Source organism: Dunckerocampus dactyliophorus, chromosome 6, assembly GCF_027744805.1.
Source record: "Dunckerocampus dactyliophorus isolate RoL2022-P2 chromosome 6, RoL_Ddac_1.1, whole genome shotgun sequence".
Lineage (NCBI taxonomy): Eukaryota > Metazoa > Chordata > Actinopteri > Syngnathiformes > Syngnathidae > Dunckerocampus > Dunckerocampus dactyliophorus.
Window position 1 is genome coordinate 9,389,735 of NC_072824.1, and position 22,834 is coordinate 9,412,568.

General features: G+C 39.6%; 2 protein-coding genes across 4 annotated transcripts in view; one reads left to right on the forward strand and one right to left on the reverse strand.

The window, feature by feature from the left end:
- The window catches only part of abcg2d (ATP-binding cassette, sub-family G (WHITE), member 2d), a 22,097-nt gene extending 18,311 nt beyond the window's left edge, over positions 1-3,786 (forward strand). For both annotated transcript variants that reach the window (XM_054778561.1, XM_054778562.1), the window contains exons 13-16: positions 674-828; positions 971-1,060; positions 1,130-1,248; positions 3,355-3,786. In XM_054778561.1, the coding sequence (XP_054634536.1) occupies positions 674-828; positions 971-1,060; positions 1,130-1,248; positions 3,355-3,502 (512 nt within the window). In that variant the 3' untranslated portion in view covers positions 3,503-3,786. The remainder of the gene's footprint in view (positions 1-673; positions 829-970; positions 1,061-1,129; positions 1,249-3,354) is intronic.
- Positions 3,787-3,847: 61 nt separating this feature from the next.
- pkd2 (polycystic kidney disease 2) lies at positions 3,848-20,843 on the reverse strand. Of its 2 annotated transcripts, XM_054778560.1 has the most exons (15): positions 19,976-20,843; positions 19,465-19,578; positions 15,826-15,959; positions 15,507-15,757; positions 15,198-15,422; positions 12,537-12,765; positions 12,294-12,464; positions 12,035-12,216; positions 10,026-10,146; positions 9,850-9,948; positions 9,664-9,785; positions 6,939-7,056; positions 6,642-6,805; positions 6,419-6,566; positions 3,848-6,283 (listed from the first exon to the last, which is right to left on the reverse strand). In XM_054778560.1, exons 1-15 carry the CDS (start codon positions 20,400-20,402, stop codon positions 6,074-6,076), a joined length of 2,715 nt encoding a protein of 904 aa, XP_054634535.1. In that variant the 5' UTR covers positions 20,403-20,843; the 3' UTR covers positions 3,848-6,073. The 2 variants fall into 2 exon arrangements, with proteins under 2 accessions (XP_054634535.1, XP_054634534.1); XM_054778559.1 differs by having other exon boundaries at positions 6,419-6,805.
- Between the last annotated feature and the right edge of the window lie 1,991 nt (positions 20,844-22,834).

The window sequence follows — 22,834 nt, forward strand, 5'->3', positions numbered from 1 at the left end:
AACATATCTACAGGTGTCGCTTTACAAAATATGAAAGTGAGCTAACATTTCCCTTGCTGGAAAATGTTTAGATGTACAAGACTGTATATGACATTGTGCCAATCGTTAAGGGTTGTGGTCAAAATGCTTTGGAAGACATGCTGACATTCATGTAATACAGATAATGTTATTATCGTACAGTCAAACCTGTCTTAGCGGCCACCTTTATAGAACGGCCACCTGCCTATAGCAGCCACTGAAAAATCCCCCGCAGCAAATTTACATGTTATAGACCCTGTGTATAGCAGTCACCTGTCCAACGCGGCCAGCGGCCACCCATTTTGTCTCCCTTGGTCAATATCTGACTGCATATAGCGGCCAAATTACCAACTCAAGTAGAAGCTTCATGCATGCAGACAAGTTTGACTGTATTTGTATAATTGGCCAAAGCGCATGTGCATGTCATTTTTATGGACGCTGTGGTAGACAAAAAGTGGGCAAAAACACAAAAAGCAAAAGCAAATGAGTTTAGAGCTTACGAGAAGTTGCATCGAACATACAACATTGGCCCATGTAAACGGGCTGAAGCTTGAAGAGTTTCTTCAAAAGCTGGCATCCTCCGATTGGTTTCAAGCAAGAAGCCATGATGATAAACCAAAACTTGTCAACATGACCTCATGCTGTGTCCACTTAGGGCTCAAATCCACAGTGGCCGCCTTTTCCGTCTTCACGCTAACAGTCACCCTGGTGGCCTACACAGCCACCGCCATGACCATGGCTATCTCTGCTGACCAGACGGTGGTGGCGCTAGCCAACATCTTCATGACCATCACTTTCGTCTTCATGATGGTGAGGGAAATCTTGTCAGATGCTTCATGACGATGTCAATCAAAAGTATTGTATCTATAATATAATAGTAAGCTTTTTAGAGCTTTTGATAGTCAACAATACATTGTTAGCTGGCATTAACTGAGATTGTAACTTTTACTAGATCTTCTCTGGTCTCCTGGTCAACCTGCCGAGCATTATGGATTGGCTGGCTTGGCTCAAGTACTTCAGTATTCCTCGCTACGGCCTGGCGGTAAGTCCAACTCCCGTCGAGCAGTATCGTTTCCGTTCTCTGACTTCATGTGGTCGTTGGGACGTTTAGGCCTTGAAGATCAACGAGTTTGTGGGTTTGAAATTCTGCGAGGAGGCCGCTGCCATCCTGAACCCCAACGTGTCCACCGTCACGACCAACTGCAGTGCGACGAGCACGGCTGGATTGACGTAAGTAGAAATACGGCGTATGTGTCATTTAGCAGATACTGTAGCATGTTGTGTGACGTTTGTAGACACCACAGCCAAGGCCAACTGAAAGTCATAAGTAGCTAGTTAGCTATCTACCTAACAAACAACTTTTTTTTTTAATGTAGGAACCGGTTGAACAAACATGAGCAGCTGTCGGTACCGAACTAACTGAAAAGCCTTTGCTTTCACAAAAAGTTTAAGATGCTGTTGGGCGATTACTAGCTAGCTAACTAGCTAACTGAATTTCTCATTCTTTTACAAAAAAGCATTTTTTCTAAATTAGAGCTGCTTGTACATTTGAACAGTTTCTAAGAGTAGCGAACTAATTTAACTTTTGTGGTGGATAAATGTTTTTAAAAACTGCAGAGCCCGGATGTACATTTGAACAGGTGTCAGTAATTAGCTAGCTACTTGAAGAACAAATATTTTTGCTGTTAATAAACCCGTTACGCCATAAATTTGAACTGTTGCCAAATTACTGTTGGTAGTTCCCTTTCTATCTAACTATAATAAAAGTTTAATAAAAGTTTTACAAAAAGCTATAAATTTGAAATGCCGTAAATAGCTGCCGATAGCCGATAGTTATACTGGGAGGACACCAAGGTGTTCCCAGGCCAGTTGTGAGACATGATCCCTCCAGCCAGTCCTAGGTCTGCCCCAGGGCCTCCTTCCGGCTGGTGCCCGCAACACCACACCGGGGAAGCATCCAGGAGGCATCTGCACTAGATGCCCTAGCCACCTCCACTGGCTTTTCTCAATGTGAAGGCCTATCTGTACGCAAGGAGCAAGGAGCATCTCTCCTCTGAGCTCCTCCGGATGACCAAGCTCCTCACCATCTCTTAGGGTGAGTCCAGCCACCCAACAAAGGAAACTCATTTTGGGCGCTTGTGTCCACGATCTTGATCTTTTGATCATGACCCAAAGCTCATGACCATGGGTGAGGGTAGGAGCATAGACCGACCGGGAAATAGAGAGCTTTGCCGGTTCAGCTTTGTCTTCATCACAATGGTCCGGTACAGCGACTTCCTTACTGCAAACGTTGCACCGATTTGCCTGTCGTTCTCACGCTCCAACCATCCCTCACTTGTAAACAAGACCCAGAGATACTTGAACCAAACTTGTTTTGCTGTTAATAAAAGTCAAAACAAAAGAGCCTGATTCCCTCCATCCATCCATTTTCTTCTGCTTATCTCAGTCCGGGTCTCGGGGGCAGGAAACTCATTTCGGCCGCCTGGATCCGCAGTCTTGTTCTTTCGGTCACCACTCAAAGCTCACGACCATAAGTGAGCGTGGGAACATAGATCAACCAGTAAATTGAGAGCTTTGCCTTCCGTCTCAGCCTTCTTTTAACCACGACGGTCCAGTACAATGACCACAACTGTTGACGCTGCACCAAGCCGCCTGTCGACCTCACGCTCCAACCTTCCTTCACTCATGAATAAGACACCAAGATACTTGAACTCCTGCACCTGGGGCAAGACCTCACTCCCAATCCACCCTTTTCCACCCTTTTCCGACTGAGAACCATGGCCTCAGATTTGAAGGTGATGAGTCTCATCCCAGCAGAAGCTTCACAATCAGCTGTAAACCACCCCAGTAAATGCTGAAGGTCATAGCCCGATGAGGCCATGAGGACCACATCATCTGTGAGTAGCAGAGGCGAGGTCCAAAGGCCCCAAAACTGGATTCCCTTAATGCCTTGGCTGCGCCTAGAATTTCTGTCCATAAAAATTATGAACAGAATGGATGACATAGGGCAGCCTTGGTTTTTAAATTTAAAAAGTGGTACCAGTAGCGCGATAGCTAGCTAAGGAACTAACTGCAATCAAAACAAAGCAAAACGAGCGCTTTTTACACTTGGTAGCGAGTAGCTTCTTGTTGTCTTGGTATTCGTTTACGTAGCTTTCGTCACTAACATTTGAGAAAAAGCCAGAAGTTAGCCAATAACAGTGACACATTAAGACACAGTTTTTCCATTACAATTGCTGAATGACATCAGACAATTTATACTATGTAACTATTTAGTACAAAATGTAGCTCATTGAATTCACACGGGACCAACTAGTGTAAATTGTGTTCCTCCAGATGTACGGGAGAGCAGTACCTGGACTATCTGGGAATAGAGTACACCACCTTGGGCCTGTGGGAGAACCACGTGGCGTTAACTGTCATGTTATTGGCATTCCTGCTCATTTCCTATCTTAAACTTCGCTACATTAAGAAGTTCACTTAAAAAGTGAGCCAGAGCCTCTAACGGTCAACTTAGTGGGAAGAATTTAGTGGGGAATCGCACAAAAAGCTTGAAGCAGGTTTTGTTTTCAAAGTGGTTATTTAAGCATTTTCACTTTTGATCCATGATGTTTTCAAATTTGACTAAACTTTGTATTGACTTCAATAGTGAATATTTGCAATTGTAGTGTAAAATTTCAATCCAGACCTTGTTTTTGTATTGTTTCAATTCGTACAAGTTTATGTCCTTTATATTCTCCTATATAAACATCATTGTGAAACCTCAAAGTGTTTTGTCTTCAATTTCACTTGAATTAACCATGTAAATAAAGCACGAATGCCCATTTTTGATAACACTTTTATTTGGTAAACATAAAAAAAGGCACAGATAATAAAATATTAAGGCACAGGAGAAAATAATAAATGCATGGGCTTCCCATGAACACTAGTTGCACTCCAAATTGAAGTTTGTTTCAAGTTATGATTTGTGTCATAAAACAATAATAAGCTATTTCATTTGAAGCTTCATTGATGTAAGGCAGAATGCACACTTGTAACTACTGTGTATTAAACATTAACAAAATGAACATTCAAAAACGTGCTTCTTTTGGTACATGTTGTAATGTGACGGCCAGCGAGCGTACTTGTCGTCATGTATTAAAAACATGCACTGCGTGCTGCATGAAGCAAAACGGAATTTTAGGATTCTCACAGCCGAGTTTGGTACCAAAGGAGTAATCGAGCCACACTAAATATATTTTTAAAACATGAGAATAAAGTCATAGAATTACAAGGACGAAGTTGTAATATTCTCATATTTTAATATTTTTTTCTCGTAACATTACATCATTATTCTTTAAAAAAATATATTTTTGGAACGTAAAAAGTTTTTTTTCCCCCTATTATTCCGACACCATTAATAAAGAAATACTACTTAAGTCTTGTAACATTACGATTTTTTTTATTTATTTATTTTTTAAACAACAGCATATCCTATATCCAGTAAAAATACAACAATTCTTGGAAGATTACACATTTTTCTCGCAAGAGTGCATCCTTATTTTCGGAATATGAATTTTTTTCTCACAAAATTACAACTTTACCCTTGAAAAGGTTCTCGTAACATTACAACCTTTTCTTTGTGATATCAATGTTTTTCTTGTATTGTAACTTTGATCCCATAAAATTCGGGTTTATTGACGGAATGTTGCAACTTTAGTATCGTAACATCACAACATTACCATAACATTACGGGTTTTTTTTCTTTTTACGATTAATGCTACTTAATTTTTGAAACATTACTACGACTTTAACTTGATTCCGGATGCTTATAAAAAAAATGTCATGATGCATGATTTTTTTTTTCTTGTGACATGAAAAAGTCTTAACGTTATGTTTTCCTATATTTTCTGTTTTTTTTTAACTTTGTTATCACAACAATAAGTACCTAATATTAAAACCTTTTCTTGAAATATTGGGTTTTTTTACATAACGTTAACTTTTCTTGAAAATGTGCTCTTTTTTTTACATAACATTAAGACTTTTTCACGAAATATTGCAATTCCATAACATTAGGACTTTTTCATGTACCAATGGGATTTTTTTCACATAACACTATGACTTTTTCATGTGAATATTGTGATTTTTTTTTCATGTAACCTTTTAGGACTTTTTCCCTGTAATGTAGCGATTTTTTGTCATGTAGCATTATGGCTTTTTCAATAATTTAGTATTGAGATTTTTTCTCATAACATTACGACTTTTTCATGTAAAATTTAGATTTTTTTTCAAATAACATTAAGACTTTTTCATCTAATATTGAGATTTTTTTCACATAACATTAAACTTTCATGTAATTCAAATTTTTTCACATAACATTAAACTTTTTCATGTATTGACTTTTTTTTCCACATAGCATTACAACTTTGTCATATAAAATTGTGATTTTTTTTCACATTACATTATGACTTTGTCATGTAAAATTGTGATTCTTTTTATAATACAAAGACTTTTTCATCCTATATTGTCCTTTTCTTCTTGAAAAATTAAGACTTTTTCCACAATATGAATATTATGACTTTATTATTATTATTATTATTATTATTATTGGCCTTACAATTTTGATTTAATTGCTGTTTGGTTGTAAAGTTTCTTGTCATTTTTTATGATTTTATTTCTTCAGCGTGGCTCTAACACTCGTAATATTGGTAGCCTTTGTAATCCTTCATTGTTCCCCAACATATACACCACATTTTCTTCATTTCCCTAGTGGGAATCATCAAGTATATATTTTTTGAGTCCTTTGTGTTGTGAGTGATACTTCAACAGATTACAGAATGCAAATCTGTGAAGAGAACCTCGCCGATACATTCAGTGCAATGGAGGTGAGTATTCTCATGGCAGCATGTTATGAAATTTTAAAATGTACAATTTGTGATTGGTCTCAACTGTTCTGTGGAATGTTGCTTTGTTTTTTTTAGTGTCTTTTCCGGCTTGTAACCACTGGGGGCGAGGAGGACGAAGAGGCAAAATCTTCATTGGGTTGAATGAAGCATAAGTGTACTTTTTCTTTCTTTTATACGTGACCGATTCCGTTAACGCCTGTGTCGACGGCGTCGGTGGTGGACTGGGAGGAGGAAGGGCGTGGCCGTGAGCCGACCGGTGTGGCGGGATGCGGGTGGCTGACCTGCGAGGCCACGTCGTCCGACTCCCAGCGCTCCAGCTCCTCTCTGACCAGCCTCTCCTGCTCACTGTGGGTGTCGGTGTCCCGTCCTTGACGCTCATCCTGGTAAAGACACAGTCAGTGAGGTTCACTGTTGAAGGTTCAAGACGACCCCTCTATATCAATATGCTTGCGTCACGTGATTTGCGTTAATAACTTGTCCTGTGATTGTTTTGCTTTGGTTGTGGTGTGTCTCACCTCCATGGCTCCTTCAAACAGTCTTCCCAACACATCCCTCCGTTTATGTGTCACCCTCTCCATGGCCTCCAGCTTGACTATCACGGCGTCTATCTTGGACACGATGCTACCAATGGAGTGCTCCATCCTGTCCACGCGTCTTACCAGCCTGAGAGAGACACACACCCATGGGTCAGGACAGGTTAATAACAAGAGAGATGGATGAATGAATTCAAACACTGACACTTGGAATTCCTCGTAGGAGACGCCACCCGAGCTGCTGCCCCGTCGACGTGAGCTGTGCCCGCTGTCCTCGTCGTCGTCCTCCTCTGAGTCGTCCTGAGTGCGCGGGAAGCTCCGCCCACTGCAGGGTCTGGTCAGAGAGTTGCGCTCCAGGTCCAAGTCCTCCTAGTGGGTGAGCGGACCATATGTTTCCACAATGAAAAAACAAGAAAGTCGTAGGATGCATGCCCGTCCAGTCCTTTTGAATAGACTTCATTGGCGCTGGTGAGACTTGTGTTGCTCCCTTCTTTTTACTCACTCGTTCCTTCTCGAGGTCGTCTCTCATTTGCTGATGGTCGTGTTCCGTCAGCTCCTGGTCGCCGTCATGATCGTACTTGGCAAATATGGCCTGGATCTCAGCATCCGTGTGGCCTTTCCTGAACAGAAGATGCATCAAAACATTGGATCGTTTAAGTTAAACTGTTGTAACTGAGGTAAATGGATAGGATGTTAAAAGCTAAAAAAAAAAAAAAAGTAAAAAATCCTTAGGTTTCAGAAAAACTCTGTGTTGCGAGAATAAAGTCATAATATCATCACAAAAAATATCCGTCCATCCATTTTCTATACCGCTTCTCCTCTTTAGGGTCGCGGGGGAATGCTGGAGCCTATCCCAGCTGACTTCGGGCGACAGGCGGGGTACACCCTGGACTGGTCGCCACCCAATGGCAGGGCACATATAGACAAACAACCATTCACACTCACATTCATACCTATGGACAATTTAGAGTCTCCAATTAACCTAACATGCATGTTTTTGGAATGTGGGAGGAAACCGGAGTACCCGGAGAAAACCCACGCACACACGGGGAGAACATGCAAACTCCACACAGAGACACCCAAGGGAGAATCAAACCCAGGTCTTCCCAATCTCCAGGCTTTTACTGTGTTGGCCAACATTTATGCCGATAAATGCCATTCAAAGCCGATGACAAAAACTGATGGGTGTGCGGCAGCAAACCCTACATGTGTGCTGTGTCACGTAGCGTTGCCAACACCCATATTGAGTCGACAAGGGGCGCACTTTGTCCCGTATTGCCGCAAATATCAACACTCGTCTGTAAAACGTCAGTGGTCTCAGTCTGACAGCTTGCCACAGGCTGTGCCAATCGATACCAGCGTGTTTGATCACTCCCTTATCAAACCTATTACTGTTGGACTTTTCTTGCATTTTTGTTTACACGCTTTGCCTAGCTGTCACTGGCGGCAGTATGTGCGAAGACCTCTGAGCTCGGTGGAAGGTGACGGCTTTGGTTACATGATGAACAATTTAAACCCCGTTATTCAATACCGTGCCGCCAACACTTCATTGACATTGCTTTGGCCCGATTGTACAAAGAAGTAAAAAATGATGTGCTGACTGATTCATTTTGCCGAGCAAGTTGCATTAACGTGATGCCTGGACTTTCAGGTTGTTTTTACATCCTTTAAGGGAGCGGTCACCAACGTTTGTCCTTGTGAGAGCTACTTTTACAAAATGAAAATGGCCAAGAGCTACTCATTTTTGTAACATTTATTTTCAGAGCTTATTTTAAAACCAAACAAAGCGAATATGCTTGTTTTACCAGAACATGAACAAAATGCTGGTGTCCACAACTCACATTTTGTATTTCAGAATGCATTTCTTTCTGCTGTTCTTTCATTATTAACTGAAAACCTGAATGAAAAGCAGGCTTGCGGGCGCCTCATGTGGTCGTGGGGGGCTACCTGGTGCCCGCGGGCACCACGTTGGTGACCCCTGCTTTAAGGTATGTCCCTCAAATACATTTAAACAGGTTTGAAAATGGATTGCACTTTATTTTCTTAAAACAGGAGAATTTTGATATACTGTTCAATTTAAACCTAAAACGCAGTCTGCAACTTGTTAAAATAAAATAAAATAAAATAAAATAAAACAAAATAAAATATTTAATACAAATTTGCTTTTGAATGTGTACTAGTTTACTAATTAGTTATTTCCAGAATCATATATTTTTACAAATCGCAATAATCGTTTTGCACTTAAGTATGGGGATATATCGAAATCAAATCAAATCATGACCGATGAATCGTGACACGAATCGAATCGCCAGATACTAGGCAATACACACCCCTAGTTTTCACACTGCGGGAATTGGAACACCAATATAAATTCAATCTTCAAGATTAAACAATCTTCTTCATGCACAACATAATTAGCAGACTTACTTGTTTATATAAACTCAGACAGAGCAAAGAACTTCATGCTCTGTCTCCTTCCTTCTTTCTGCTCTGATTGTGGTGAGGTGTTCAGGCGCACTTGTAAGGTGTAATTGTGAACGCAGGTGTAATTGTGAGTGTTAGGCGCTAGGGCTGGGCGATATGGACCAAAAATCATATCCCGATATATTTAGGTTGAATACCGAAATACAATATATATCCTGATATTTTTAAGCAAAGTGAGTTTAGACAAAATCAAAGCCAAATACATGTGTCAAGTTGTTATGTTATTAAAATAAATACAGTCAAACTTGTCTATAGCGGCCACTAGAGGGAGTCTGCAAAAGTGTCCGCTATAGACAGGTGGCCTCTATAGACATGTTGGCGTCCAGTTTGAATGTTGACCAGTAGAGGAAAAAAAAGAAAAAAGGGGGGGGAATTAATAATAATGTTGACCAGTAGAGGGCACTGCGGAGTGCGGATAAAAGTTGTACAGCACTACTAGGCTTGTTATTATCATGGTTCATTATTTAATGGTTTTAATTCATCCTGAACATGCATATGAGTCAAACAGTAGCACATCACATTTTTTAATATTAATATTTTTTAATATTTTTTATATTACACCTTTTTTTTGCTAAATTACATTTTAATTCTACTTTATTCTGGTATTATTACTTTTTCCCACTGTGGCACAAATCCTAAAATAATAAATACAAAATAATAATAATAAAAAAACAAAAATACAGTTTCATAAACAAAAGCTTATCTGTGGTGGAACAAACATTTCTATTTGAGGCAACGCTCACCCTTTTAAGTGTTGTCGTAGTTCATCCAAGTTGAGTTTGCCGCCGGCCTGACGTAAGCTGTCCGAGATGTCGTCCACCGCCGTCTTCTTCAGCCTCAGCTTCATCAGGGCTTTGTTACAACCCTGAGCGAGCATCACAGAGTAGCACATTTAATTTCTCAACATCATCTTGGCCACAACTCTTTACCTTCTTGATGAGGTCAGTCATCTCCATGTCAGACCTCTGCTGAGCCATATCTGCCTTGACCTCTGAGTAGGTGTCATTGATGATGGCCAAGAACATGTTCTGTGTACACGACAAGACCGCTTGTGTCAGCCAGACTGCCGTGAAATCAACCTGGATGTCGCTAGCCTGTTTCTTACCATGAGGATGAAGAAAATGAAGAACACAAATGTTGTGAAATAAATGGGTCCGAGTACAGGGTTGGCCTCCTCGATCTCGGAGAACTCAAAGTCTCCCAGAATGATGCGGAACTGTGAGAAACTACACAGCAAAAGCACATTGTGGGTTACCAAAATACAAGAAAACACAATGTATTTCATTCGAGTAATGTTATTCACTCAATGGCAGAGAAAACCAGGCATTAGAAGTTTATTATTGAGAAGGGCTTTAAATATACACAATTGTTCATAATAATAGTCAATAATATATTTTTTAATCTTCTATTGTTTGTGATTATTATATTGTGTGAAAGTTTTTCACAAATAAATACATAAATAATATTCACAAACCATCACAACCATCACAAACCATATAAACATGAAAAAAATAAACAAATTGCTTCCTCGCTCTGTCGCACTTTTTCAAAAATGTATTAATTAACTAGATGATAGCAATGTCTTCAGACATTGCATGTGAATGCCCAAGCCTATTGAGGTGGTGGAAAAAATAAAATAAGCAAAAAAAAAGGACTAATAAAAGGAAAAAAATATACACTAGGTCCCCAACTTACGAACATCCGACTTGCGAACATTCGGACATAGGAACGCAAGCTGACTGGTCTATATTTTCATGTATTTTGCCTTGTAGTAACTCCATATTTATTTTTATATTTGGGAAAAATTAGACATTTTTAAATGTGAAAATATACCCTTAATTGTGCAGAACTATTTGATGCTTGAATGGTGTGAATCGATTGAAAAAATGAAGGAGGAGTTAGCAGACAAAAAACGGTTCATAGAGCAGATTAGTACGGGATTGACCCATCACTACAGTTTCGGAGTGGCAGGACCGATTCGTTCGTGATCGACCCATCACTAGTGTAGCTTGGGGTCACCTGAGGGAATCTTCAAAGAAAAGTCCCACACCGTATGGCGTAGACCAAAAATTTTTGCAGAAAAAAAAAAATTCTCCAATGATTTCAACATTCTGCCTTGGAGGTGGTCCGAATTGGTAGAGAAATGTGAGAAATATGGAACTTGGAAAAATTCCCCATTCATTTTCAATGGGAAAAATTGTGTGGTACACAGGTACCATACACTATACTTGCGTACCATCTAGGGCAGGGGTGTCAAATTCGTGCCATGGAGGGCCGAGAAACTGCAGGTTTTCTTTCCAGCCAGTCACTAAAGCAGGTGATTTTAATGATCAACACCTTCAGTTTGAGGGAAGGAGCTCATCAATTAAATCACCTGCTGAAGAAACTGGTTGGAGAGAAAACCTGCAGCATCTCGGCCCTCCAGGGCACAAGTTTGACACATGTGATCTAGGGGTTCAAATGTGAAGTAAACCTCTCGTGAAAATGATTGAAAAAATGGTCTAAAAACTGTTCTTTGATAAAAATCGATTGACTATAATTTGTAGCAATATTATCGACCAGCAAAAATTTGTTATCGTGACAGGCCTAGTGATGTATAATGTGATGGACTGAAATGTGTGTTTTTCGCGTGTTTTAGGTTTAATTTTTACCTGAGGTCATATTTATCCTCTCTTGTAGAAACGTATTGTATGACATTTTTGAGTAGCAGGTTATTGTTTGCTTTATGCATAATTTTAGCTGTTTAAAAATGTACTAAATCACTAAATTTACTAAATGGTGGAGGTTCTCGCCTTTAACAGTAAAAAAGCAGCTTAGGGGCACCTGAGGGTATTTTCAAAGAAAAACTAATCAGCTCCCATCCTAAACAATAACCTTAACTCTCACCTTAATCACCAAAGGGTGGAGGTTTCGTGATTAACAGTAAAAAAAACAATCGGCTCCCAACAACGCAAGTCGGCTCTTGTAGTTTATTTCAACGATCCGACTCTAAGGGCCGATTCGTTCGCGATTGACCCATCACTACGCGCAGCTTAGCTTATACTTGTAGAAGAAAGAAAAAAAACAGCCTTGGGCCGCAAAAGTTTTTGGTATACAATACGTTCTTGTTCTTACATGCTGGCTTGGAAGGTGCTGAAATCGTCCACCTGTGTTCCAAACAGCAAGTAGGCCAACTGGGCATACGCCAGGAAGATGATGAAGAACATGATGGCGAAACCCACAAGGTCCTTGGCACAGCGAGACATGGTGCCCGTCAGCTGACTCATGGTCTTGTTGAAGTTGATAAACTTGAAAAGCTGCGAGATGATATGAGCGGTTATCACGTTTGATTCGATGTTTGTTTCTGTTGCAGATTGTGGGGGAAGATGCGTACCTTAAGCCAGGAAAAAAAGACAATGATGGCGACCACGTTGTTGAACTGGACCTGCAGGTTGGCTAGAGGCTCGAAGGTGGGGTGAGTGGTATAATTCTCCAGCAGGCTTTTGAGAAGGTGGCCAACCATGGCTGTTCTTGTTATGTTCATGATGATTGCTACAACACTCAGCTGGGAAACGAGCCCACATTGTACATTAAGTAAAGAAACGTTAACAGTCCCAACATGACTTTACATACTTACCGTGACAATTAGAACATCCAGGCAGTTCCACAGGCTCCGAAAGTAATGCAGCCGGTGGATGCGGATCTCCAGCACCTCCTCCACCACATAGTAGAGAATGAACAAGCAGAACATGACCTCGCACAGAGCCACAAAGTAGTCCCAGCTGGTCACGTATCGTATCAGGCGCACCGTTTGGAACTGCCAGGAAGTCACCACCCCGCCCGTTGCAGGGAATTCCACCAACAACCTGACAAACATTGAAATAGCAGGCATGGAATAATATATGTACAATAATGTAACATAACTTATTTTAACACAAAATGACTTGCTTTATTGTACTCAATGTCGCTTACAGTCCATTTGAACACATAGTCAATTACTTACAATGAAAAACGCCAAGGACATAAAATGTCAGGATGTTTACCTTTTACCGTGTCTCCTCAAATAGTGGCATCTGCTCCAATAGACACCTTGCCCCGGTTAATCACCAGATTACTGTAATTTCCAGTGTATAAACCGCTACTTTTTTCTCACGCTTTGAACCCTGCGGTTTATACAGTGATGCGGCTAATTTGTGGTTGCATTCTGGTCTCGCCACATCTTTTGTGCTCAGTCATTTTGTGCTTTGTGCGTGCATCCTCATCGTCGGTAATGTGCGATACCACTGATTTCTTTTCCGATTCGATACTGAGTAAAATTCAGGCTGGTATCGGCCGATACCGATACCGACGTGTCTGGTAAATTTTAAAAAGTAGTGTATTTTAAATCATACTTATAATGATTATAGCTTATAAAATAATAAATCTAAGACATCAAAGTAATGTATTCATTTATTTTAAACAACTGTATATAATTCAGACAAAATCTCAATGACGTAGTTACTTTCCACTGTGTTCAAAGATATACTGTACATTACCTGAAATGCCTTAAGTGTCAAAGTATCGATGTTTTAATTTGAGAATTTTAGAGATTTTAGAGTCTAAGGATCTGGTATTAACGATATCCACATTTAAGTATCGATCCACACATCACTACTCATTATGGAGAACGCGTGGAGAGGTACATGTGATGCAGCTTTCAGGTTGAAGGGATCGGTCTAGCGGCTTTTGCTCGGGTCTGCTGCTGGATCTTGGTAGCGTGGAGCGGTGTCGGGAGGTCCACAGATGCCAGCAGGTTTTAAGGGGCTGGACTGCTGCATAGGCTCAGGGAGCTGATTTGCCTCGGGGCGGGGGTGACGCTGAGAGCGACAACTAATGATGGAGAGAGACTGGCGGTGTGCGTGGCGAGGGAATTGTGGGGCTGTTCGGTTCCAACAAGGAAGAGGACAACTTTAGTGGTTTTAGTTTCCAGGAGGAGGACAAGGACAGCGGTGAATAACTTTTCTGGTAAGCTACTGCTTAACCAGCCGTATTACACGCACTGTTCGGTGCTGTATGGAAAGAAGCATTTATTTAATTACAAGTTAAAAAAATCTTTGTGTACCAACTTTCCATGTACTAAATATCCCCTGTTATGTCGTGGACATTTGCGGCGTATAGACCGGTGTGGCCTGTGTATACAAATCATTTTTTTCCTGTAAATTTAGTGGGTGCGGCTTATATACCGTTGCGCTCGGAGTCCGGAAATCACGGTAATAGATGTCATTACCAAAATCATCCAGTTTTTTTTTACAATCTTGCACACATACCATTTATATTATGACACTGATCAATTCTCATGCACCTGGATAATGATGTACAAGTGTAATACTGAAATACAATATAGAATAATGTCCTATTGTTTTATTTTCAACAAATTATTTTTGACAAATTATTTATTTGTGGAAATGTATAGTATAAACCAATTAATACAAATACATACATTAAAATACATTAAATACAATTAAAAATACATACATACTGTATTATTTAACATTATTATACAAATAGTGATGAACAATTGTGTAAATTAATTATGGTAAATAATAACAAAATAAAATAAAACACCTAATTAATGTATTTATTCAAATAAACAATAAAAAAAATGTATAATCCATAGGTATGAATGTGAGTGTGAATGGTTGTTTGTCTATTTGTGCCCTGCAATTGACTGGCGACCAGTCCAGGGTGTACCCCGCCTGTCACTCGAAGTCAGCTGGGATAGGCTCCAGCATGCCCCCGCAACCCGAAAGAGGAGAAGCGGTATAGAAAATGGATGGATGGAGATTACAATAATACAATAATAATAAAAAAAATTAAAAATCTAAAATAAAATATATATGTATATACAGTAAATATTATTTAACATTATTATAGAAATGTACCAGACACTCTCTGCAATACTCTCTGCAGTTAAGTAAATAAACGCCCCTGGCCTCTATACTACACTCCTGATCAAAATCTTAAGACCAGTTGAAAAAATTGGTAGAATTTGCATTTTGCACATTTGGATCTTAATGAGGTTTTAAGTAAAGCTACAATATGCAAAAGCAAGAAGGGGGAGTGAGACAAAAAACACTTGGAAAAAGTAATTTATTGAAAACAACAATTAAACTGAAATAGGCTTAAAATAGGCTGAAATATTTTCATAACTTTATTCTGAAAACTCCGTACCTCTAGTAAGTGCCTTATACTCTTAGCAATTTAGCAACAGGAAATATGGTAAATATAAAATAATACTGATAAATAGGATGACTCTTACCTGGCGATACAGAAGAGGTTGATGTTTCCATTGTAGACGGCAAAGTCGAGGAAGACAGCCCTGGTGCCTCTGTCCAGCCACAGGTGGTCTTTGAGGAACTGCAGTTGGACCGCTGACTCCTCTTTGGTACGGGACAGGTCTTGGTAGTATCCTCCACCTCTGTATTTGGACACCTGGCCCTGGTAGCTGCTCCCGTTCATGCCGCCCTCTGCCGTATGGATCCACCTGTCAGGTAACCACAGAAAATACACTCATCGCCACAACGTGTGGTGAAAACAGAGTAGTCTTAGATGGATGACGGATGCTCACGCTGTTCCATTCTTGGGCCCAAAGGGAGCGGTGTCCTCGTTGGTGGCCGTGTAGATGTTATAGCAGTCCTGAACTTGATCTTTCAGGTCTTCATGCACGCTACAGGATTCGTTGCGAACTTTGACCTGGCGTAGACGCGGTACACCAAGGAGGAGGTTCTCGTAGAAGATGAGACTCTGGTTCTCCGGCAGGCTCTTGTTGTTGTACCACACTTCCCAGTACATGCCATTAAGGAAAGGCCCCTCGCTGAACTAGTGACAATGATGAGTCATGTTAATGTATTTTATTTATTTTCTACTATGCTCACAATGTATTGTACCTTCCAGAAATCTTCCATGGTTGAAAGGCTCCTAAAAGTGGCGGACTCTCCAGCGGAAAGCGGCGTGTCCAGGAAAAGCTGCGACATGACTTTGGTGTAGTAATACATGTTGGTGCTCACCATCCCATACGTCACTACATAGTATTAAACACAAAAATGACTTTTAGGTCACTTACTGTAGTATTTTAATTTAGTCAGAAGTGCCACAATAGTGTACGGGAAGTGTGTCCCAAATCTAGTCATGATGCAAGTGCAAGAGTAAGCCCTACTGGGAACACACTGTTTTGTGTGGCTGTATCTTTATTGCTAATGAGCTATGTTTGTACGCTGCTGTTTCTGACAGCGTGTGTGTCTCTAAAAAGCACTATTGTGCACTTTAGCGACTTTTTACAGATACCCTGTAACTCTGTTCACCGTAATAGATCCCGTATATCACAAACAACAATGTAAAATTAAGGAGTAGAGATGGTAGAGTATTGACCGAGTCTTTCAAAATGTGCAAGTTTTTTACTGAACCAGGACTCGTGGGTATTCATCTGTTAACTCGTTCACTTACCCTGCTGCTGCTAGCTAAATTAAAAAGGAAATCAGGTAACATGGCATTAATTGTGCAACTATTGCTCTAAATGCATTTGTATAAATGTATTAACCCCGTGGAAAAAGCAACAGATCAGCTTCTTGCCTCAAATCAACTCTCCTTCCCACTTGTTGCTTTCTGAGCTGCTTGCTGCTTGCCGAGCCAAGGACTCGAAGGACCTGGGCACTCACGAACCGCGACTCAAAAGACTCACTCACCAACGCCGGCATGAGGGTGCCAACAAGTGAATCGTGACGTAGGTTCAAGGGTTCAGTGAGTCTGGGAAATGGACTTGTTACGCATGTGCGAGTTTCTCGGGTGATGTAGACGCCGCATTGAGCACTGAATCATATGTAACTGTCACCGCCATATTGGATGTGGCAAGAGAGAACGGGAAAGATGCCTAATTTATGTTCTGCATGGAATTGTACCAACCAGTTTACAGTCCAAACAAGATCTCTCGGGATTACCTTTCACAGGTAAGGCTGAAAAAATACTATTGACTGTATTTGGTCGTTATAACATCATTTTATCAACTAAATTTGTTGACTTTGTGGCATAATACCGTGGCATAATACTGTGGAATCCCGCGGTGAAACCAGCCTCCAAAAAACATTGTAGAAAGGCGCATTATTAAGTTTGGTCCATTTTCTTGCATTTGTTTAAGGGTCAGATCCAAACATATTGCTGCAACGGACCAAGCATCTCAATGAGGTGTTTGCTTAGTGCGTACATAGTATATGTCTAGGGGAGTCTCAGTGTGAGGGTTTTTTTGTGCATGCGTGCAGTGACACCCGACTCGAGTGAATCGAGTACTCGATTCCCTTTAGTGAGTGACTCATAAAAACTTGAGTGAGTAAAAGGAATCAGGTTTACCATCACTACCATACACAAACGTTAGCAACACTAGCATAGCTATACGGGCTACAGCGCCATGAGGAACGAAATTTTCCTTCATGACGGCATGAAAAGCTTGTTTGAGGGTCTCTTCTCTCAAAAGCGAAGCAAACAAATGAGAGAGATGATAGATTTTTCTCATGATTAGTGCTCATAAACATATAGTTAGAATGTTATTAAAAAGTCAGTTTTGCATTATAAATGGGCCTTTAAATTCCAGAATGAGTACTTTCAATGGGATCTACACAAGGAATAAAGTCCAAACAAGCGAGACTAGCTGCTGACAGTAACTCCCCTTGTCCTACTCTGCATGGCAAATCTCCTCTAACTAACCAGCCAGGGTCTGCCAGGAAATATTTTCCAGAGCCGCCCTTAACCACATGTACGCTGGCATTTTCTTTTCTCTGAAGCAGCATAAATAAGGCCGAGGAAACGTAACCATTAGTTTGACACTTTAGATGCGGATGCCCTCAATTTTTTGAGGCCAGTCAGTGTAATTTAAGCTCTCTGCTGTGTTACTCCATCTGCTGAGCTCATTAATCACATCTTTTTAGCTGCAGACGTACTCATCAGACAGAATTTGAGTCATAAGATGGAATGATTCACAGATGAGGACAGAACTACAGTATTGCAAAAGCGAGTAAACCATTTTATTGTATCTTGTCAAGAATGAAACTTGGATATAATCAGTGTACACAAGCTGTACACTGCTCCAAAGTATATCCAAGTTTACTTTCTATAATATTGTCTCATGACAAGATATACTATCATAAAAATGCTTGCTGAATGTACTTACTGTATATTTTCCCACCCCAAATGCACGGTACCTATGCTGCTCGCTATATGGTGCATTTCCACCATACAAGGTACTATTTCTAGTACCTGGTCAGCCGGAGTTCCATGGTCCTAATCTTAGCCTAATGTTGTATAGTATATCCCCATTTTTTTATTTTGTCAGCACCTAATACAGTTCGCAGTTTTATTTTCACCATGTTGAAATTTGGTGTTTGTAACAATATTTGAGGTGTCAAGTATTTATGTTAAGTTATGTTAAATTATGACATTTATTCGCTAAACATTAAGTAGATCCCCGCTATTACGTTCCAAGACCCACCACGAATAATGGACGCACACATAAAAGGCCCTAAAAATGCCTATTTTTGATACGCTAAACCAGGGCTGTCCAAACTTTTTCCAGTGAGGGTCACGTACCGAAAAATGAAAGGATGCAATTGCTACTTTGATATTTTGTAAAGCAACGCATGTAGATACTATGCTAAGAACTTATATATAGTATATATATATATATATATATATATATATGTATATATATGCACTGCATATGATGTATATACTGTATGTCTTTCAAGAAAAAAGTGCATCTCAGCTTTGTGATATAGGTGAAAAAGTATGAACTTCGGTCTTTGTTTTTTTCTAATTTTTGCTGTTGTTTTTTTTCAAAATATTTTAACATTGTTTTAAATAATCTGTGTAAATTTTCTTTCATATTATGATTTTATTCTCATATTTTGACTTTACCATAATATTATAACTTTTTCCCCAACTTAACTTTAATATTTCAGCTCTGTGCTACTAAATTTACATTATTTTCCCTCATAATATTACAAGTTTATTCTCATAAAATTGTGACTCGTTACAGTACAGTGTTTTTCCTCTTAATATTGTGACTTTATACTTGTATATTTACAGCTGTTTTTTAAGTTCTCTTTTTCTTTTCTAAATTTGATTTTTAGAATGTGCAAATGGCACACACTTTGGACACCCCTGCTCTAAACTCTATAATGTACCTCTCACAGTTATTAAATGCATCTTAATTTCAGTTTTACATATTAAGAAACAATTACAGGTATACCGTTCTCAGTATTGTTCTTACAACGTCACATCTTGTTTAAGCATCTTCCTGTTGGGAAATATTAAGTTAATTGGGTGTTACCCCTGCAGATAGCTCCATCAAATCACTTTCTATTTAAATTTCCATTAAACAAAATATTATTTATTATTTAAAGCAGAGAAGAGAAATCTGCAATTATATGAGTCGAAATGTAAACAAACTACTGGCAGCACCGCTCTGTATGATTTATCTCATAATTGGATGTTCCAAATGTTGTGGTTCTAACTTTTAATGGCCATAAATGTTCACTTACAGATGCAGACGGTGACGAGGAAGGCAATGTATGTGAGCATCTCCCTCAGGACGTTCCAAAGGTACCTCTCTCGACTGCTGTCGCTGTCCTCCATCAGCTCTGTGCCCCACAGAACTGCACACATGAGTGAAAATATGCAGTTAATACCATTAAAAAAGACTTTGAACATTTGACGAGTATTGCATAAAAAATTGGGGTCTGTGCACTGATAATAACAATGGGAAAGGTCATATCATCGTTGACATTATTTACGTACATACACACATTCACACACGTGTAGCTGTGAATAAATGTTTATGCAAGTGTATCTCAATAAATCTGAATATTTTGCAAACGTTCAACACCCAAATGATGAAGAAATACACTCAAATATGCCACTCTGTGTGAAGTGAATGTATAAAATGTAAGTTTCCGTTTTTGAACTAAACTACTGAAATAAATTAACTTTTCAAAGATAATCTAATGTATCGATATGCACCTGTAGTGTAGGAAAAGTGAGGATTTTGCTTACTTCTAATTTTCTGTAGTATCTGCTTCATACAGCTGCTGTGCTCATCCCTGCTCTGCTGCCTCTCGTCCCCACCCGGGCTTGGGTACGCTCCTCCCTGATGCATGCGAGGGCTGCCCCCGGTGCCGTTGTAGCCGCCCAGGCCGCTGCTGCAGCTGCTGTTGCTGGAGGCCGTGGATGCCGACCTCCTCCCGGGGCTCGCCGGAGGCCAGTCGGCTGCCATAATCTCGTCCCCAGCCTCGAAACCGGGGTTGTCCCTGCTCCAGGCTTGTCTGGACGGAGATGATGGGGTTCCAGCAGAGACTCCTAAATCCCCCAAATCACCATGATGTTGCTGGTGGATGTTCTCCATCTCGATGCCCTCGCTCGCCTCAGAGGTGTGTAGTGAGCGAGCGGCGTGTTGGTGGGGTCTGACCCGTGATGAGCTCATGTTTGGCGGCTACTTTTTCATCCACGGTGGCATACGTCACGGAGGTTTAGAAGCAGCTGGATTATGCCTCCAAATAAAGGAAAGAAAATCACACACAGAAATCTAAAAGCAGCTAAAAAAAACGTAATTTGTTCCTTTTGTTCCTTTAGAAAGTTAACAAAATATCCACTTAATTAATCTAACGAATCTTAATGAATTTGACGAATCTGCGCATTGGTGTTAAAAGGCTCTCTCTCGCGCAAGACGTCGCTGCAAAAAAACACAAAACTTTCAAACTAACTTCCAAAATGGTTCACGTCACCCTAAAAAAACGACGCCTTAGAAACTTTAAGTTGTTATTTAATCATTAGTTTTTTCGTGCACCGATAACGACGTCAAATTGCTGTGTTTACGCGAAAAGAAGAGAGCGAGAGAAGTCTTGCGTCTCGTCCTGGGACAGCCATCTTGTTCTTTTACTGTTCACCCCCCTAAAAAAAACATTCCCTTTTACTCGGGTTACATTAACAGTCATGGCGGCGTATAAAATATGCAAAAAAAAGCTATTTTCTGTTTTACTTTACCGCCAATTACAACTTGTCTCCTTATTTGGTACTTTTTCATAATTCTGGGTTTTAAATTAATCTCCCCATGACATATATAAAATTAATATTTACTACATAAACGACTGTTTGTATGCATATAGAATGCATTCAAATCGAGATTGTATTGTGTTAAAATATTAGTCTTTGCGGTAAATCAACATAATCTTGTTGTGCGTTGCCCCCGGTTGCCATGACAACTAACACTTAACAACAAGCGGTCATTGCGTGTGGTCCGAACATTATATTTATTTATGTTTACTAATAGGTAATATTGGTGTAAGTAATATAGGTGTTAGTAGATATAAGAAATAACGTGCCAAATTAACAGATTACTTAAAAAGTCACTTCATCAACGAAGAATTTAGCTGTTATTGTCAACGAAACCACTTGTTATACCACTAGGGGGTGCTAAACTTCAAATGACTAATTACATGCAATTATATGGCATTTATTTTCATGCCTCATATAATTTGGCGCGTGTTTTTCGGGACACTTTAAAGATGCATTTAAACAATAAACAACAAAAAACAGCAAAAATAAAACAAAAAAATAAATAGGTGAGAAAATAATATAATAACACACATCAAAGTTACACAAAAGTTACACTTTTGTTATGTTATTATTTTATCGTTGTTATGGTACTATCGATACACTATAAATGTATGTCTAAATTATAGTTAAGTTATATTTTTAGATATAAATAAAATCAACAATACGTAAGTAAAATAAAACAAATAAGTACGGAAATGATGTATTACATTAGTAGTAGCTGAGTCAAAGGGGAGGGAAAGTCTCAAGTAAAGACATGCAAGTCATGTCTCAAGTGAAGACATGTCCGAAGTTATATGCCATGACCTTGTAACTGGTGAATGCAAATCAAATTATCCTCGGTAACATGTTGACACATCACTGCCACTCTCTAGCAGCCTTGGCACTCACAGAAATGTAAGCCACACCCTCGTTGTTTGTTCTTAAGCCTGATTGGACGTGAACAGATGCATTCAATGAGGTCAATTGTGTGGAAAAATGTGATGTCTTGCTTAAAATGACATAATCTAAAGTATTTTCAAGTCATTAGACTAAAATCTGAGCCAAGTCCCGAGTCACTGATGTCAATGTTCAAGTCGATTGGAAGTCTTTGATGATATTGTCAAATCAATGCCAAAGTCATCAAAAGTGTGATTCGAGTCTGACTCAAGTCCAAATCCTGTGACTCAAGTCCACACCTCTGGTTGTAGTAAACAAAATATTTTTAAAGCAGGAAAAAATTATTTAAAACATAAAATCAATAAAATAAGCAGTCGTGTCAAAAAGTGTTTGCCCCCTTCCTGATTTCTTTTCTTTTTGCATGTTTGTCACACATAAATGTTTCAGATCATCAAATAAATTTAAATATTAGTAAATAACAACACAACTGAACACAAAATGCAGTTTTTCAATGAAACTTTTTGTTATTAAGGGAGAAAAAAATCCAAACCAACATAGCCCTGTGTGAAAAAGTGATTGCCCCCTAAACCTAATAACTGGTTGGGCCACCCTTAGCAGCAACAACTGCATTCAAGTGTTTACTTGCAATGAGTCTCTTACAGCGCTGTGGAAGAATTTTGGCCCACTCACCTTTTCAGAATTGTTATAATTTAGCCACACTGGAGGATTTTCCAGCATGAACCGCCTTTTTAAGGTCATGCCACAGCATCTCAATTGTATTGTATTGTATTGTAATTGTACTTTATTTATCCCACAGCAGGGAAATTCACTTGTTACAGCAGCAAGCAAGATACGCAAGTAAAGAATACATAGTGACACACGGTTCAGGTGGTGCAGGTGTTGTAGAGCCTGACAGCGGTCGGT